This window comes from Salmo trutta, chromosome 21 (assembly GCF_901001165.1).
Source record: "Salmo trutta chromosome 21, fSalTru1.1, whole genome shotgun sequence".
NCBI classification, from domain to species: Eukaryota; Metazoa; Chordata; class Actinopteri; order Salmoniformes; family Salmonidae; genus Salmo; species Salmo trutta.
In genome coordinates, this window is record NC_042977.1 from 15547612 (window position 1) to 15567931 (window position 20320).

A 20320-nucleotide genomic window follows, 5' to 3' on the forward strand; every position below is an offset into this window, starting at 1 on the left:
CCAAATTTTGTAGCATAACACCGACATAATAATTAGAAATTGTATTGGAGAAACTCCAGGCCTCCTAAACAATAAGATATTTTTAAATTCTTCTATATTTAGCTTATCCACTTTCTTCAATTTTAGAAAAGTCAAACAATATAATGTTCACTACCACAGTGCTACACATGGTCCCAAACCGTGGTTAACCGTTATACGTTATTATTTCTTCAAGACAAGGCTAAATAAACCAGTCACCCCAGCTGTCCTTATGTCACCTTGTTGGAATGGGTGAGTAGCCTAATGTGAGGGGCTTTCCTATGTCACATGAACGACCAGGCACCAGCACTCCATTCCCAGTACTAATAACATTTACTCAGTGATGACGCAACACAGTGCCAACACGCCAAATCTAAATATATCTTCACTTGAGGGAACTTTTTAAGAACAAGCTGAAATATCCCAGTTGTTATGAGACAGGTATACGTTTTAGATATATGTTCTACGTTACAAGGAAACATTGTTTTAGATGTTTCTAATCTCACCTCACCACATCATGTTATTGACCTATTTTAGGCTGCAAAATGTTGATGTTATAAATATTTAACTTACCAACCACGTAAGGACAGACCCCATCACTCTACTCATGTTCCATCCGTGAGACAGCATGTTCCATCCGTGAGACAGCATGTTCCATCCGTGAGACAGCATGTTCCATCCGTGAGACAACATGTTCCATCCGTGAGACAGCATGTTCCATCCGTGAGACAACATGTTCCATCCGTGAGACAGCATGTTCCATCCGTGAGACAGCATGTTCCATCCGTGAGACAGCATGTTCCATCCGTGAGACAGCATGTTCCATCCGTGAGACAGCATGTTCCATCCGTGAGACAGCATGTTCCATCCGTGAGACAGCATGTTCCATCCGTGAGACAGCATGTTCCATCCGTGAGACAGCATGTTCCATCCGTGAGACAGCATGTTCCATCCGTGAGACAGCATGTTCCATCCGTGAGACAGCATGTTCCATCCGGGAGACAGCATGTTCCATCCGTGAGACAGCATGTTCCATCCGTGAGACAACATGTTCCATCCGTGAGACAGCATGTTCCATCCGTGAGAGAGCATGTTCCATCCGTGAGACAGCATGTTCCATCCGTGAGACAGCATGTTCCATCCGTGAGACAGCATGTTCCATCCGTGAGACAGCATGTTCCATCCGTGAGACAGCATGTTCCATCCGTGAGACAACATGTTCCATCCGTGAGACAACATGTTCCATCCGTGAGCCTAACTCCTCCAGGTAAGTGTTACCACAGTAAAAATCCAGGTGCTCCATTTCTGTCTGACCACTCTCAGGGCCTGTGGGTTTTAAAGCGGCCTTGTCCTCCTAACTACCAGCCTCATCCCTCCTCCACCTGTCTGGGACCACCAAGCCCCCCAGGCAGTAGACACCCATATCTCTTGATGACTCCCACCTCCCTCCTGATGTCTGCATGGACACTGGGCAGACCCGGGCTTGTTGAGTGAGCACATATGCTGACTGGAGTAAGATATGACTTTAGGCTAGACGTGTCCCCACTGTGTGCATTTAATTTGAGTCAATAAATCATGGAATAAACCAGAACACAATGCTGGAAGCTACTCTCCAAAAAGGTAAGCACAAGAAAGAGGATTTAGACACCCACCATCTCGAGTTGTTCTGAAATAGTTTCTGTTGTTATTTTGTTGAAATATAATTTGATCTCAGAAATTAGGCAAATTGATGTCACCCAAATTGGCAATTAACATGTATAGGTTTCAGATTATAGTCAATGAATGTAGTACCCAAATACGATTTGGACCAAACTTCTTCCTACCAATGAGTAAGACATGATAAATCAAAAGCCACCCATGGACCCCCACACCACATGTCAATCCCACCCCAACAACCAGTATTCAGTATTAGTTCTCTATGTTTGACAAGTAGAATGAAGCTGTGGTTTGGAGTATTGCTTCTCCATACTATGTAATGTATTCCCTGTGAATCTGGTAATGTTTTTTGGAACTGCGGCATCCAATGGGTAAAACCTGGAACTTGTGCACTACTTTATGGTAAATAATGCGAGCAACTTCAATTACAAATTTCTCTGAATAGGGGGGGAAAAAACAGATTCACAGGCAATATATTGCATAGTATGAAGAAGCAATACTCCAAGCTGTAGCTTCATATTATCAAACATAGAGAACTGATACTGTATACTGGTTGTTGGGGCTGGATTGGGATGGGATTGTGGGAGTTCTGTTGGTAGCTTTTGAATTTTTTTGGGGGGGGGGGGGGGTTCCTCATGTCTTACTCATTGTTAGGAAGAAGTTTGGTCCAAATCGGATGTTGGGTACTATATTTATTAAATATCTGGATCCTATATATTAAAGTGGCCCATTTTTTGGGGGGTGCAATCAATTAACTTCTCTGAGATCAAATGACATTTTGACAAAATAACGTTTCAGGAGTGCCAATCTTATCTGTTTCTAACAACAGAAACGATTTCGGAACAATCTGAGATGGTGGGTGTCATGGGTTGCTGAAATGAAGCGACTCAATACAGTAATCTATGTAGGACCCTGTAGTTTTACCACTGCCAATTTAGCCTCTCACTGACATAATCCATGTTCCTTGTTGTTTTAATGCACTGTACTAGCATCACTGGCTTGGCTGTACTATTTTTGACGAATTACATTTCATATCAATTTATGGCCGTGCTTCTACAAAGCAGGGGGAGGCTATGTAAAGACGCTGCTAGATAATCATAGTGTAATTTAGGAGGCCAACTTCCTGCCAAAATGTCTGCTCGATGCTCCTGGGAACTGGAATCAACGGCCAAGGAATAGGATGAATGGTTTTCAAAAAGCAGTAAAAAAAAAAATCTTGATTCAGAAAAATGAACAGACTAGTACAGTAGGGATGCTAGATAGATATATAGATAGATAGATAGATCATTTGTATGGCTCATGGTGGAGAACGCTCGAAAAGCCTTTGCTGGAACGTAATTCACTATCTTTGAAGAAATACTGTTCATGTACTGTACTGTAAGTCTGTGTACAGTACAGTAGTGTATGGCTTAATCCAATCAAACCCACATTGTAGTATTTGCTGTACGCAGTAGCTCTTTTCCTGTGATAAAATAAAATCATTGGATGGTTTTGGGTACTGTTAAAACCAATTTATTTACTAGTACCAAGTTGACATTCCTCACATGTAGATTCCAATTCTAAGATTAACACGTGCTTGTGCATGCATGCACACTCATGTCTGGGAGGAGTTTGTAAACAAAGGCACTGCATAAAAATGGCTAGGGCAATTTAAAGCAATACCGTAAAACAATAACTTCATGGTATTCCGAGCTTGATGTTATCTCACCACACAAAAACTGCTGATTTCCCCATTCCCCCCCACTGTCCAGAGTTTTACATCAACAAAAACAAACATCACATCCTCCAATCAACAACCACGCTGTAATCTACATCTCTTGAGAGCGCCAACTCATAGTTTCACATAATTGTCATTTTCAGCCTCTTATTCAGATTATGTTCCCGACTCCCAGTTTACGCCTCAGTCAATGAAGTGCTAGATTACTGACTGTCTACCATTGTGGAGGAGGGGGAGTTTGTACTGTTGGCAATGTAGTAGTTACTAAAGGCAGGGTATAATTTTCCCCTTGCAGGACACGTACCCCCAACCCCACTATTGGGTAACCAGACATGTATTTTTCGATTTTCCCAAGACGTCGCCGATGGCAGGGTTCCCCCGTCAACGGAGACCAAATAAAAAAGTGTGGTCTGAATTTGCATAGCCCTGAAATCTGTGCTGTTTGAAATGCTATGAAGCATGGCCTCAGAAATGGGCTGCAGCAGACAAAGCAGTTGAAATGCAATAGCAGGGTTCTCCTGTGGTCTGTGGCTCAGTGGTAGAAAGACTCCGAGAGGGCATTGGAGGACAACAGAATGTATGCCAGTTACTAGACTGTGAGTGTCTGGCTCTGAGTTTACGTAAACAATGGCTGTCTGCCTTCTAAAAATAAAATGGAGCTGTTAGGCCTAACCTGTGCGCTTTATCCTGTTTCATTGAATCATATTTCGTTTTTTCCTAAAACATTGCAAGAGCATTCCTCTATGGGTCATTATTTAATACTGAGAATGTCCTGTCCCCTTCTCTCTCTCCCTGGATAGTCGTCCTTAAATAATCCCACCATTAATTATGTCAGCGTCCTAACAATGTCCGTCCAGCTCCCAACCCACTCAGACATGGAAAAAGGCTTTGTGTGTGCGAGCGTGCGTGAAGTTAGGACGTATGAGGTCCGTTCTGGGGAAGCATGCTGGAGTCATTATCAGCTTGTAATTGATGATTCCGGGTCACTTTTTCCACCTTTCACAGCAGCTGCACCTGTTGGGTTTTATTGAGTGAGTATGTGACTGAGTGTGATGTGCTGTGTTAGACAAACAAATAGCCTGCTCTGTCTGAGCAGTCAAGATGGCGTCCAAAAGGGTTTACTGCCGGATATGGCTTATGTCTGGTGTAACTGGTGTCACCAGATTTGGTTTTGTAAACACACAGCCAATGACATCTGCATGCCAAGGCCAATGTACTCGTATCATATCATCTTTGGATTCGGCTGTGTTGCAGACATCCATTTTGAATTGTTGATGTTTGTTCTGAATAGGTGGAGTTAAGCATGGTGTTTGTGAGTTGGTGTGGGTTTGATTCTCATGTGGACCACATACTGTATGTACAGTTAAAGTCGGAAGTTAACATACACTTAGGTTGGAGTCATTAAAACTCGTTTTTCAGCCACTCCACAAATTTCTTGTTAACAAACTATTATTTTGGCAAGTCGGTTAGGACATCTACTTTGTGCATGACACAAGTAATTTTTCCAACAATTGTTTACAGACAGATTATTTAACTTATAATTCACTGTATCACAATTCCAGTGGGTCAGAAGTTTACATACACTCAGTTGACTGTGACTTTAAACAGCTTGGAGAATTCCAGAAAATGATGTCATGGCTTTAGAAGCTTCTGATAGGCTAATTGACATCATTTGAGTCAATTGGAGCTGTACCTTTTGGCTGTATTTCAAGGCCTACCTTCAAACTCAGTGCCACTTTGCTTGAAATCAAGGGAAAATAAAAATAAATCAGCCAAGACCTCAGAAAAAGAATTGTAGTCCCCCACATGTCTACTTCATCCTTGGGAGCAATTTCCAAACGCCTGAAGGTACCACGTTAATCTGTACAAACTATGGTATGCAAGTATAAACACCATGGGACCACACAGCCGTCATACCGCTCAGGGAGGAGACGCGTTCTGTCTCCTAGAGATGAACGTACTTTGGTGCGAAAAGTGCAAATCAATCCCAGAACAACAGCAAGGGACCTTGTGAAGATGCTGGAGGAAACAGGCAAAAAAGTATCTATATCCACAGTTAAATGAGTTCTATATCGACAACCTGAAAGGCCGCTCAGCAAGGAAGAAGCCACTGCTCCAAAACTGCCATAAAAATTCCAAACTATGGTTTCCAACTGCACATGGGGACAAAGATAGTACTTTTTGGAGAAATGTCCTCTGGTCTGATGAAACACAAATAGAATTGTTTGGCCATAATGACTATCGTTATGTTTGGAGGAAGAAGGGGGAGGCTTGCAAACCGAAGAACACCATCCCAACCGTGAAGCACAGGGGTGGCAGCATGATGTTGTGGGGGTGCTTTGCTGCAGGAGGGACTGGTGCACTTCACAAAATAGATGGCATCATGAGGAGGAAAATTATGTGGATATATTGAAGCAACATCTCAAGACATCAGTCAGGAAGTTAAAGCTTGGTCGCAAATGGGTCTTCCAAATGGGCAATGACCCCAAGCATACTTCCAAAGTTGTGGCAAAATGGCTTAAGGACAACAAAGTCAAGGTATTGGAGTGGCCATTACAAAGCCCTGACCTCAATCACATAGAAAATGTGCGGGCAGAACTGAAAAAGCTTGTGAGAGCAAGGAGGCCTACAAACCTGACTCAGTTACACCAGCTCTGTCAGGAGGAATGGGCCAAAATTCACCCAACTTATTGTGGGAAGTTTGTGGGAGGCTACCTGAAATATTTGACCCAAGTGAAACAATTTAAAGGCAATGCTACCAAATACGAATTGAGTGTATGTAAACTTCTGACCCACTGGGAATGTGATGAAAGAAATAAAAGCTGAAATAAATCATTCTCTCTACTATTATTCTGACATTTCACATTCTTAAAATAAAGTGGTGATCCTAACTGACGTAAGACAGGGGCTTTTTTCTTGGAATAAATATTAGGAATTGTGAAAAACTGAGTTTAAATGTATTTGGCTAAGGTGTATATAAACTTCCGACTTCAACTGTATGCTGAATATGTGCGGTAACTTTGAACTGTAACCATGTCACATTTATTATATCAGTCCCTCCTTCTCCACCTGTCCAGGCGTGTGTGGTGCGGCGGCAGCAGAGGATGGTGAAGAACCGTGACTCGGCCACGCTGTCCAGGCTGAGGAGGAAAGAGGCCCAGCAGGCTCTGGAGGCCCGTCTCAGGGGGGCACTGTGTGAGAACCAGAGGCTGCTCCAGGAGAACGGATCCCTTAGGACCCAGCTAGACAGACTTCTCACTGAGGTGAGGGACGGCCCAGTTTGAACACCTTCAAATTGAACCTTTCCTTCTTAGCTTGAGAAAACCACAGATCTAAAACATAAGTGGAAACAATGGGGTGGAAACCATGACTTGACCTTTTCACTCACTTACGTATCAGTGATTGTCTTAAGAAGGGTTGCATTTTTGAAGGTATTTGAACGGTGCCACCGGCTCAGACGGGCACGGAGAGCAGGGATGTGTTTAATTCCAGGAAGTTGCTTTGTCCCTTGTGCTATTGATCAATCCCTTGATAAATTTTTGGATCTGATAGGACAAGATCAGATTTCAGAGGAATTCATAGGTGAAGCATTAAGCAATATGGCAGTAACCCCACCTTGGCCTATGGTAAGCGAGAGGGGATTTTTGCCACATTGTTAACACCTATCCAATCCTCTTGGACCTCCGCAAGTGCACAGGGGCAAGGCGCTAAGGGTTGATTAATTTAATTGAAGTAATCACTGATCTAGCATGATTCGATAGGTGAACGCTTGTGCCAATGCATAGCTTGCGTAGATCCAGCTAGGTGAAATCAGTCGATTGGTCTCTTTCTCCACAGAACACTGTTCTGAAGGTGACGGCTCCAAAGAGACGGGCTGTGTGTCTTATGGTCGTCCTGGTCTTCTTCGTGCTCAACACGGGTCCCATAAGGTGAGCACTGGTGTTGTGTGTGTGTGTGTGTCACTACAACCCTCCACAAGCCCTCATGCAGTGTGTCACTGTAGTATATGTCACAACCAATGTGTTTGAGTCGCTCTCCTCCAGTTTCCAGACTTAACGTCAACCACATTCACATATGATCATCCATGCAAATGAATGATCTATCAATGGGTGGCTTTTATGTCATCCAGTCAGTCAGTCAGCTCTTTGCTATGTCCAGAGTTTGATAATTCACCAACATGCCTTATAAATTAGGCGTTTCCCCCCAATGTCTCGGAAAAAAGGCCACATCCCCCCCAAAAATTCCCTCACAAAGGAACGCTTTGGAAAGTTGGATGAGAGTCGGGAGAGGAGAGGGGCTCTTAGTTTTCCATATGCTCAAGCTTCCCAGAACTAAGAATGTGGGAGCGTTGCTTCCCTTCCACGCCGTCCGGCTGGTTCAGAGAAACAGCCTGCAGATGCTTATTCATTTTTAGACTCTAAATGTATTCTATCACTCCGTTCTGAATGGACATGTCCCTTTTAAATCCTCTCACAAGTATTCGTTCAGTAAACCCCGGTCAGGAGCTGAGCGAACTTTCGCTAATGTTTCCGGCTCATGGTGAGACTAGTTTTAATAAAAACAACACCAGTGTTTCCAGTCATAGCTCAAGTCAAATGTTTTTTTTTCAATGAATAAGTTCCTGCTGCTGAGTTGTCTTTTTTTCACTCCCACGTTTGGTTTTCATTTGCAGGAATTCGAGGGGTTTACGTATTTTTGTATTTTTTTGTAACTGTTTTCATTTGATACTGCTGCACAACTTGTCTATATAAGGAGCCCGACGACGTGTGTCTTTGTGTTGAACACTGCTCTCAGATCTGTAGTGTCTGGTATTGTTTTGGCTCGAGTTGGAGACCACACGCTTTATCCTCTTTCTCTCACTCTCTTGCTGTGGGTGGGTGGCCGTGTGTCTTTTTGTGTGTGTGTGAGTGTGTGTGTTTCTTTGTGTGGTTTAGCCAAGAGTGCCTTCCCTCTCCTACGCCACGTGAAGCTCTGTGTGGTTTTCGGTCTGTAGTCTGGCCACTATAACCAATGCTCTGCTTCCTGATCTGTTGTTCAGATCACTCTTCCTCTTGTCTTCATCGCCCGTCTTGGTTGTTTCATACTTGTGTAGGCATTTTGACGATTTTAATAAAAATTAGCCTTTATGGATTCATAACAAATTAAACACTAAGTTACCATCAAAATGTCAAATTGGAAACAATTTTTGATCCTTGTAATGGCTTAAACCACTGTGTGTTTGTGTGTGTGTCTGTGTATTTGTGTGACTGATTCACTGCAGAACATTTCTGTCCTTAAAGGGAAATGCTCTAATAGTCTAATAATGTTCAGATCAACGTGTGTGTGTGTGCGTGTGTTAGTCCATGTTGTTCTTGCTGTGTTTGGCCTGGCTTGTGTAACTGAAGGCCCTGCCCTGTCCCTCTGGTCTCAGTGTGTGGGAGTCAGAGACCAGCAACTCCAGTCTGTCCACTGGGAAGCCACAAAGCAGCCGACATCTGCTCAGCTTCTCCCCCGACCAACAGCAGAGGAGAGGGGAGGAAACACCAAACCCCCAGTCCCCACTGGAGCCCCTGGATGCCCAGTACCCACAATCCCACCAATCCCAGGACAGGTAATTAACACAACATGAACATGAGGGTCTCCTGACTCAATATACTTATAATACTGTTTATACATATGTTCTCTCTTACATGCACACACACACAAATATACAGTGTGTGCACATACACACACACACACTACCCTTGTAACTTAACGCATAGTTACCCAATTTTTGCTTCCCAGGAGTTTCTTTTAATTTTACGTCTATTTTTATTTTTTTAATCTTTTTCTCCCCCTTTGAATTGCTTCTAAATGCGGTCTGCTGCCATGGCAAACTGATTCATTATCGGTTTGTATTGGACTTCTGTCACTGTCATTTCCTGCCCGCAATGATTTAGAAACCTCATCTTTAACAATTTGTTCCACACAGTCTTACACCAGGTGGTTCCTTCTCATATAAGGATAAGTAGCACCAGAGAAGCCTTAGCACAGCACTCTAGCCCTGTAAGAATCGCGATGCCCTGTTATGTATCAACGAGAACCAATGGTTCCTGCTAAGTCTCTCACTGACTTGTGATTGTACCTCAGTGTTCTGGCAGAGCCTGTCTCGAGACACTCATTTACCAGAGCCTGAAGAATGACTTAAGTAAGTAGATGGGATGCTCTTACTGTAGGGGAATGTAAATGACTGTAATCATATGTCTGGGGTACACCCTAGGCTCGTTAATTCATTGGAAACGGACCCAGTCTTCTCTTGCCTCAATATGTTCCACATCAGAAGTACTTTGCTGTTTTTATGGACTAATGGAAAATCAACTAGGGGTGTGAGGTTGCATAAGTGTTTTCGGTGTTCAGGTACTCTTTACAATTGTCAATTATCTCACAATTCACATAATCTTGGTTCCCAGAATAACCAAATCCTGCATGTACGCTGACAGGAACTCGACTATTTTACACACCATCGGCCAGATCACGCACAGGCTTAGATTGATAGGCTTTAAAGCTGGATTTGTTAATTGGTGAAACTTCCACGTCCATTTGGGATATTACAACAACAAAGTAGTAAAGGCAAACAACAAACTCTTTAAAAAAATCTAAGAATTGTACCTCGGACATCATTGCACGTGCGATAGAACAGCAGAATATGTACTGCAATTTTTGTAAGCACGCTGCTTGACACGTCACTCTGTTTTATCAACAGAACCAAAACAACAAAGGCACGTCCATTTGTGGCGCTGTTTATCCTAATGCAGATTCCATCTTTAAAGCAAGGGAGAAATTGTGGTGTAAATCTTGGGGGAACAGTAGACGTGTGGTCTGGGGGTCCCCCTCCCCCCCAGAATTTGTAAAAACATTTTTAAATGCATTTTCTGCAATTCTACACAGTTTGACATTACTTATTATGCCTCTCTTGAGGGATATTTTGAAAGCAGTATGTGGAAGCATAAGTGGAAAGATAAGTCCTCACCATCATTAATGACGGTATTTCAATGCAAATATTAAGAAGACACAAAAGATAAAGACTGAGTACTATTGTAATGATGCACGTTAATATTTACATAGGATATAATCTACTAAATTGATCATACATTAACTATCACGTTTTGTAGTTTTCATAGTTTACAATTGGAAGGCATACACTTGGGGGGCAGAGCTAAAAATATACCTTCCAGTATATTTAAAGTCCTGATATTCAGTCTAACAAACAGCTGTCATTTAAGATATATTTCAATGAATATTAAATAAATATGGTCACTGACACTGGGACACCTCAGGGTTCAGTGTGGTCTAAGTTGAACTAAGGACTGGCTGATTGCCTGTTGAAAAGACTGGGAGAAAGAGAGAGTCAGGGGAGAGTCAATTGAAACTGTAAATTAGTCCAGGAGTAATATTTCACTTACTGTTACCGAAGCTTGAGGGTTGACGTAATTGGTTCCAGGCTGGGCTCCAAAGTTGGCTTACATACACACCTGACTGCAAGGCCAGTGCTGGCTTGGGAGGTTGAGTGACACACTGAAATCGGGCAATTCTAGGATATATTTTTTCTAGTTAGCAAAACCAGAGAGGTAAGTAAAGGCAGATTGAGGGGCATTGTGTAGTGAAAAGGGTCTGCGTACAAAACAATTGGCAAGTCCTGGTTTTGTGAATATTCCAGCCATGAATAGTCTTTGTATCATGTGGCATTAAGAGCCCTCTTCCTGTTACCTTGTCCCTGCTATGTTCTGGGGAACACCTACCTCCAGGGGGCCCCACAACCCAAAAATAAACAAACAAAACATTTTTGGTTTGTTGGAAAACTGCTAACTTCCTGCATTTGAAAACATTTTGCACTGTTCTATATCTCGGGGGGGGGGGGGACATGTTGTCGTCGCCCCCCCCCCCCATCCCCGTGGCAATTTCACCTATGCTTTAAAGCCACATCTCTATCTTGGAAAAATGCTCACGAACCAGGAATAAGATGAGTAAAAAAAGAATAATGCTGAATTGAAGAGAAGTAGGTACACTCAAGTGTTTTACCAGGCTTCTGGAGTAGAATCGGAGGCATCCAAGAGCACTTAATTCTGTCGGAAAAAAACAGGATTTGATCAGTTGTTTCTGTTTGACTAAGCATCTATTTCCAGCCCTGCTTTTTTTTGGGGGGGGGGGGGGGGTAGGGGGGGGAGAGTGCTCATTTTATCTTGTTGATAATATTTACATCCTGTTATACAGGACTCACGAATGTTTACCTTATTTAGACATCATTCTGTGGTGAAAAATCTGTGGGTTGAATTGGAGTGTTACAAGCAGTGCACAATAAAATAATATTACTAGGGGTGTCTTTTTAGTGACCAGTTTAATTTTAGTCACCACTGGTCGTCCCCATGTGTCCAGCTGTCTGCTACAAAGTACTGCATCACCTACTGCAAATAGCCTGCTTTGAGTAGATGATAGTACAGTGCTAGGCTAACTCAAACTGTGTGGTAACGGCCATTCCATATGAGAAGTCGTAGAACATATAGCCTCGTCATCATAGGAGGCTACATAGCATGAGCAGATCTGGGACTAGGCTATAGAACATATACACAATACTGCATTTTTTGTTTGGGCTAATGGACCGTTTTGATGCCCGCATTCTCGACCCTATTGTGTCCTTCTGGTCTGGAGCCCAGGACTCATTCATCTGGTCAACAGGTTTTGAAGTGGAAGTTCCACACAGATGTCGGGAACAGACGATTTATCAAACCGTTCCCAGTAGACATCCAGTCCAACGTGTGTGTGCTTGCGTGAAGACGAGGTCACTGGCTCTGCAGGTTATTGTTGCAGGTCACTGCGTAGGACTCAACGTAACCCCCTTCTTTAATTTATGACCTAATTCATCAACTAAGGGGAAATGTTTGGCTTTCAAGTCATCTGAGGTGTTGTTTGTTCCAGATGTGAATCAGCTGCTCGTTTAGAATTGATGAACACTTGGGACGTCCAGAGTAAGTGACTGATTGTTCCGGTTAATATCCCAGTCCTTAGGCCACAAGGAAAACCCACAGTACACAAGCATATCAGCAGCTGGATCACAATGAGATCACAGAGGGAAGGTGAATGTGTTGTCGATGAGGTGTTGATTAATCTCTCTCTCTCTCGCCTTACCTACCTACCTCCCTCTCTCGCCTTACCTACCTACATCCCTCACCTCCCTCTCTCCCCTCACCTCCCTCTCTCCCCTCACCTCCCTCTCTCTCTCCCCTCTCCGTGCTATAGGTGGGAGGATTATACTCCAGAGGAGATGGCTCTAGCTGTGGTCAAGAAGGAGCCTCTCCTGTTTGGGTCACCCTCCTCGCCCCCCTGCCAACCCCACTCTCCTGTCTCCAGGTCCAAGTCCCTCCGGTCAGTACTAACCAAGTCCATCTGATTAGTAGCCTACTAACAGCCGAGAATTTGGTTCTACTTAGCCTCAGTCTTCTAGCCTGCTTGTCTCGACCACCAGTATGGAAGCAAGATTAGAACATCTGGCTAGGTAAGACTAGGGTACCTCGATTTCAGAATACAATTCCATATTGAACTCACCGTATTTACCTACCTGAATTGAGTATGAATGAGTCCTCTCAGTACTCTCTGTAGAGCTAGCCTTTGTCTTTCCCACTGCTAACTAGACTGTAATGTGTGAGCCATGTTGGCTGCTCATGAGACCAAACTCTTCACCAGTCATTTTGACACCGTCACAGTGGAATGAAAAGGTGGCTGGAACTGTGAAACTCACTCAGTCTTCTACGCCATCATCATTTGAGAGGGATGAGGTTCATATGAATGCCAGCAGCTGCCTTCAACAGTTCTTACATTGAAGTTAATAAACTACGGCTTCTATCTGAATATTCCTTCTTCCCCTGTAATCCAGTCTGACTCAGAACTTGCGAGGCTGGGTTCATCGACACGAAGAGGAGAGAACCAAGTCCACACGCTCTACCACTGATCAGTCCAGACATACAACAACAGATCAGCACACAACCAAAACTGTCCTGGTAGGTTAGACGACTCTTCTATTACCCGCTTGTCTACAAAACAGCGAAAAAGCTATACTAACTAGGTCGTTGGTTTTCCCTGGTTAGGTCCCATGGCCCAAATAATGAGACGTTTTAAAGTGTGATCAAACGTCCGTAATGGTCATTGCATATTTTTCCGGACAGGTTATTAAGCAGTACCTCAGAGGATATTTAAACTGTCAGTACGTAGGCCGATGTCTACTCCAATAGAGGTTTCGGGTTTCAGGCCCGTGTCAAGACGGCTCTCCATGACAACCCGTTTAATAGAGCTGGCCACAGGAACATAAACAGTTTAGTGACAATATGTGTATTGTTCTTGTAATGAGGTCACAGCTGCCAACATCTGACTCAATTTGGCTAATAGCTAAATATTTGTGTTTTTGTTGTTATAGGTAATAACGAAATTGAACTTACGGTTATAAAGCCTTTCTCTTATGTTAGATGCTGATATTCGTTGATGGCATTTGACTTTGTTTTGCTATAAGACTTGTTGCTATAACCCCCCCCCCTTTCCATTTCCCACTTGTCAATCTTGAATGACAATTCTTCATGTTTTACCAGTTAAATGTCCAAAAAGCATCTGCATACCAACCATTTGATCCATATCAGTTTCATGGGGAAATGCATTTAGATTTCTACAGTTATGCAGTGTTGTTTCAAGTAGCCTACGGTGTTTTGAATGATGTAGTGAGCGAATTGTAGAGCCGGTGGCGTTAACAAACTGTAGCATAGCCTGCCTGTGCTTCGTTTCAATCAAAACACATATTTTGTTTGGTTGAGTTTTGGCCACATGAGCGACAAATGCGACTATTCACACAATCATCGTAAAATCTCATCAGAAACGAGGTGGTGTTTTGTCATACTACGCTATTGTATTCGGGTTCTATAAAATACTATCCCAATGTGATCTCGCAGACATTGACTCAGCTTTGATCTAACTTTATTCAAACGACCACCGTTCGCTAGAGTAGCCAGTGCTCTCCGAGCAGAGACCACTGCCAGGAAGTAGAGAATATAGCACATGTGTGCAGAAGTTTCAGGACCTTAAGCTGTCAGGAAGAATGGTCCGGGTAAGTCGGATCCGCAGCCTCTGCTTGTTTTGTTATGTGTCATTTATGACAGCCTAAATAGAGAGGTTTGAAGACTGCTATAGACCGTATTTTTTGTTTTAGACTGACTTCCATTTGAACCCAGTGAGTCAAGTATGCTGCTTCAGAATGTGAGGAGCTAAATCATTACATTCGTTTTACAGGCTCCTTTAGCCGCTTTACAGCATTATACAGACTGAGCTGGGGGAGAGGGCCGCGATCTATAAAGGAGCTAGATAGCTCCACAAATGTAGTCCTAAAAGTTGGTCCCACTTAGAAGCTAAATCATGTGAATTTGAGTGCTTGGCTGTTTGAACCTTTTACACTAGTGGGAATCGGCCTATATGGATAGGGATAAATTGGAATGTTTCTTACAGAAGAAATATGAAAAGCATGCGTATTACCATGGTAGCAATTGAAAGGTAGCAGTTTGGAGATTTTATTACACCAAAACACGACAGTTCACCTGACACAAGATTGAATACAAACATTAAACTGTTGATTTTTATCTGCATTTTACATTTACTGTACTTTTCGCGCGCATTTGTCGACAACGACATCTGAAAATACATTCAGTAACATAAGAATATTCCTGGAAGAATGTGTTGAAAGGTGCAGCATAAGCTTGTTCTATTGCCAACACGACTGGCTGAATGATTAAATATGATATTACGGTGTTAGGCTTTCACACAATTCAGGGAAATGGATCATTATTATGGTGCCCATAGAAAGGAGTCACGAGTGCATTCAGGTGCGTGTGCCGCTGCAAATGTTCTTCAAAGTAGACAAAAAAAGGTTAGTTCGGGTTCAAATCACCAAGGGTATGACACCATGTCAACTTGTAACTGTACATCAAACATAGTGATCATAAACGTTGACACTGTATATGTCAGGAGTTTTATGATATGGAAAAGCGCACGTTTTGACTAACGGGTGCTTGGCTTGCATGCGTGACATCCGAGCACAATTTATTAGAATCCTCAACGTCTCATCTTTCAAAAATATAAAGAGTCCTCTTAATTTACAACATTTCCCTCGTTCCTGACAACAACAAACGCGCGGGAGGGATGGGAGCAACTTCTTGTCGAGCGATGTGCTCAAGTTCAGAACGTCTGTCAGTCAAAATCCATCGCTGAGCCTGAGCTCTGATGTCACGTGTAGCATGTTGCTGTACAGCCGCTGCATTCCAATTCAACCGTTTACGGGTACAAGTGTAAAGGGTTAACATTGGTTGAGAGAGTTCACATAAAGCTTTTAACCCTGTCTTCATGAAGTGTTAACATACTAGTGAAGCCACCCAAAGAAATGGTGCCACTAACGTAGTTGACATGCGACGCAAATGATAACCAGGTCAAACTCAGACGTCTGATTTAGATACCTACAATAGTCTATCCACTCAGAAATCGACAGCTTGGAATTTTGATTTTGAGAAGATTACACATTTTTCTAGCTTCCTGTGTAAGATATATTTAAGTCTGTTGTCTAATTGGAAGGAGAGGTTTTGCGCTGTTTATGACACCCTCTGGGTCTTCCAGGAAGTTTAGTGAGTTCTCTGTGATGATCGTCGTGGTAGGTAGGAGTGAGAGTTGTACAGCGTTAGAGTTGTACAGCGTTTCGTGCTCAAGGCTAAGACCTCTCACAAACAGATGGAAACTGGGAGCAGACCGTTCTAAACTATTTACAGGCACATCTACCACCATCTCTCCCACGCACGTAACCCCCAGTGCTAGACCCTGGACCTTTCTTCTCACTGGCTGTGTCTCACATGATACCCTACTCACAATGAAGTGCACTACTTTTGTCTAGAGCCCTGTTGCATTGGTTATATACAGTTTATAGGCTCTAGGACATACACAGTGTGAGTGATCAACTCTTCTCAAGGTACTCTTTTATGACTCAGAGAAACAGATTTCATATGGCACTTCTTTGGATGTGTTTTAAACTTTAAACTCTTCCAGACTTTCCTGTCCTTTGGGAAAACCCCTATGCATGTTCCTCTACCTGCAGCAGAACGAGCTGAAGAGAGGCTAACAATAGAGAACTGTGATCTCTCCGACCTGGAGATTTTATTTATCCTAGTTTTGCAGAATATTGGCACCTCTTTAGCGCTTTGATGTCCTTGATGCCCTTTTTTTTCTGGGTTCCCACTTTGAACCTACAGTATAATTTGATGAGAAGCAGTCTGTTCGATACAAGTCCTTTGAAGAAGCTAGAAGGGCTGACTATTTCATTCCAGTAAAGTGCAGGGCAGAGGTTGAAGCCCCAGACTGTACGTTTATTACAGTGCAGCTGAAAACCCCCACTGTGCTCCACGAAACGCACGGTAAAGCACAGGCTTGGAGAGCCCTCTACACGTTGGACGAATCACAACCATCTGTAACTCTCTCTCTATCCTTACCAACCTGCCGTGTGGAAAGAAGGGGAAAAAGTGGACATAATGTTTGCTGTCATATTTCCTGTGATATCATTTGGAATATTAGACTTGAGTGTCTTACCAGGTCAGGCCAGATTCTGTCGCGGAGTGTGTCTTGAATACCTCTTCGCTCCACTCTTCCAGTCCCATGGGAATGAGGCTAGCACGCATAGTTGGAGGAGGTGGAGGAGGAGGTAGGAGGAGGGATATTTCAGGTGAAAAGGGGAGTGAAATCTACGATACAGACTGGACATCATACAGTCAGGCTGAATACCAAACTCAAGCTGTTCGTGAGTAATGCCACTCTCAGATTCTGCAGTCAAATCCAATTTTATTTGTCACATGCGCCGAACAGGTGTAGACCTTACCGTGAAATGCTTACTTACAAGCCCTTAACCAACAATACAGTTTTAAGAAAATAGATTTAAGAAAATATTTACTAAATAAACTAAAAGTAAAAAATGTGGCTATATACAGGGGGTACCGGTACCGAGTCAATGTACAGGTTAGTCGAGGTAATTTGTACATGTAGGTAGGGGTAAAGTGACTATGCATAGCGGATTTTATTTTGGGGTTGTCTGTGGTGTGCGTGTCGAAATATGATACAATGACTATGAGATTAAAGTGCAGACTGTCAACATTATTTTGAGGGTTTTTTCATCCGTATCGTAGTCAAAAGAATAGTATGTGGTCCCATATTCCTAGCACGCAATGATTACATCAAGCTTGTGACTACAAAGTTGTTGGACACATTTTTTGTTTGTTTTGGTTGTGTTTCAGATTATTTTATGCTCAATGTAAATGAATGAAAATGTATTTTGTCATTTTGGAGGGACTTTTATTGTAATTACGAATAGAATATGTTTCTAAACACTTCTACATTAATGTGGATGCTACCATGATTACGGATAATCCTGAATGAATCGGGAATAATGATGAATGAGAAAGTTACAGATGCACAAATATCATACCCCCAAGACATGCAAACCTCTCACCATTATAATAACAGGGGTAGTTAGCCTTTTTAGGGGTATGATTTTTGTGCATCTGTAACTTTCTCACTCATAATTATTCACGATTCATTCATGACTGTCCGTAATCATGGTAGCATCCACATTAATGTAGAAGTGTTTAGAAACATATTCTGTTCTTTAAACTTTGAAATACTTTAATACACATAAGTGATTTTGTCCCAGTACTTTTGGTCCCCTAAAATGGGGGGGACTATGTACAAAAAGTGCTGTAATTTCTGAATGGTTCACCTGATATTGATGAAATTACCCTCAAATTAAAACAGACTGTCTGCACTTTAACCTCAGTCATTGTATCACTGTATCTACCTAAACTACCACGTATCTCTGCACATCGATATGGTATTGGTACTCCTTGTAAATAGCCTACATTCTTCTGTGTTTTTATTGTCTTTATTTAACTATACATCGTTGAGGAAGAGCTTGTAAGTAAGCATTTCACTGTAGGTCTACACCTATTGTATTCAGTGCATGTGACGAATAGAATGTGATTGGATTTGAAGTGCCCTCTGTCTATCCAATCTCATCTCATCTCTGCTCCGCACCAGGATACAGTTCAGTATCTTCTGAGTTTCTGAAATGTCCTAAAAAGCCTGTGGTAAACTTGTACTACATTCGGTAGGATTTATCGGAGACTAGAATTAGACTCAATGGAATCCTAATCACCCTCATCTGTACTGAGGTATGGTGTAATCAAATTAAATCAAGCATTATTTATACAGCAAGTTGTATACATTAAATATTTATTTACCACACAACATGAGGATAAAAAAACTAAAGAATAACACTAAAATCGGAATGATTAAAAAGCACCCTAAGGAAAAGCAAAGCTAAAAAGGAGTGTTTTAAGATCTCTTAATTATGTCCACAGTTTCGGCCCCCCCTAAGGTGTACATTCTATACCCTCAGCCTCATGCCTCACCCCTCCTTAAGTCCGGTGTCTACCCTCTTTGAAGCGTGAGGCTGAGGCATGACGATTGACTTAGAGTAAGGAGAGTTGTTGATTGACTCAATGAGGGGTGAGGTTTGAGACCGAGGGTGACCTAAAATGTACATCGCTCTGGGCACAAATCTCTAACCACAGTGAAACATTAAACGCCTTTTCAGAGCCTCGGCATGTCCCGAAATGCTAGGAAGACTAATTTCTCAAAATGAGCCTGATGCTGTTTGCACAGCTGCTGGCCACTCATGCAGTGACCTGTTGAACCTGTGTGCCAGGACTCACTGTCATTGTCTTTGATTGATAGGCTTTAGTCAGTTGTTTTTAAAGTGTTCATTTCATCCCAGCCTTGTTGGTTTTTATGGTAATATTGCATGTGTCATCCAACGATATGGGTCGTATCAAATTATTCCCGAAGTGCTCAAACATGACTTAAAGAAGCTAACTGATATGTTTTTAGATTTTGATCGGAACGTTTTTAAAGGGGAAGTGTATTGAATTTTAAAGGAAAACATTTCAGCTTACATATATTTTGCATGGTGACAGGTTTTATTCCTGTACTTTAGTTTCACGTGTAGTTCACAGGCCATATGTATAGCAGAGATAAGATGAGGATCAGGCTCTTATGGTCAGTACAACAGAGCACTGCTCTTAGAGAGCATGCTGAAGTCAATTAATGTGGCGTACTGGCTAAGGAAATGGTCAACTACCAAAAGAATGCCACGTAAATAACTAATATGTCTCTTTTTAAGTTCTACTTGTTTTTTAGTTTGTCATCAGTCAGCCAAGACAAAAAACACAATGGTATTCCAGTCTTCAGTATATGATTCCAGTTTCAGAATTGAACTGAAATGACTCACTGACCAGCATTTTATCACTTTTTCACAGAAGTCACGTGAGGAGAGACCCCAGACGAACCAGTCCAGTAACTCGGTTGTAACAGTCCGCTACTCTGAGTAAGTATTTATCAAAAGATTGCGTTTTAAATGGACCCTACAGTATTTTCGATGTATCACTTTCCCAAACTCTTCAGATGTTCACCATATTTCTCTCCAAATGATTTTATGGCCATGGTTTTCTTTCTGGCTCCACTACTGTTTCTTCAGTAGAATGAGAGGCCAAACCAGTGGTGTTGCTATTTAGCTGCCCAACCACAATGGTAGCCTTGTCTACCAAGTCACCAAATGGTAGACCCATGCTACATGAATCGTATTGGACTGACCCTTTTTTTTCAGTTTTCGCCTGAAATGACATACCCAAATCTAACTGCCTTTTATCTCAGGCACTGAAGCAAGAATATGCATATACTTGATACTATTTGAAAGGAAACACTTTGAGTTTGTGTAAATGTGAAAGGAATGTAGGAGAAAAAACACATTACATCTGGTAATAGATAATACAAAGAAAAAAAACTGCAGTTTTTTTT

At 42.3% G+C, this 20320-nt stretch overlaps 1 protein-coding gene across 5 annotated transcripts in view; it reads left to right on the plus strand.

The window, feature by feature from the left end:
• The window catches only part of LOC115156794 (cyclic AMP-dependent transcription factor ATF-6 alpha), a 45849-nt gene that overhangs the window by 5827 nt on the left and 19702 nt on the right, over window positions 1-20320 (plus strand). For all 5 annotated transcript variants that reach the window (XM_029704483.1, XM_029704481.1, XM_029704484.1 and 2 more), the window contains exons 8-13: window positions 6469-6654; window positions 7229-7320; window positions 8802-8981; window positions 12644-12769; window positions 13278-13401; window positions 19783-19850. In XM_029704483.1, coding sequence (XP_029560343.1) covers window positions 6469-6654; window positions 7229-7320; window positions 8802-8981; window positions 12644-12769; window positions 13278-13401; window positions 19783-19850 — 776 coding nt within the window. The remainder of the gene's footprint in view (window positions 1-6468; window positions 6655-7228; window positions 7321-8801; window positions 8982-12643; window positions 12770-13277; window positions 13402-19782; window positions 19851-20320) is intronic.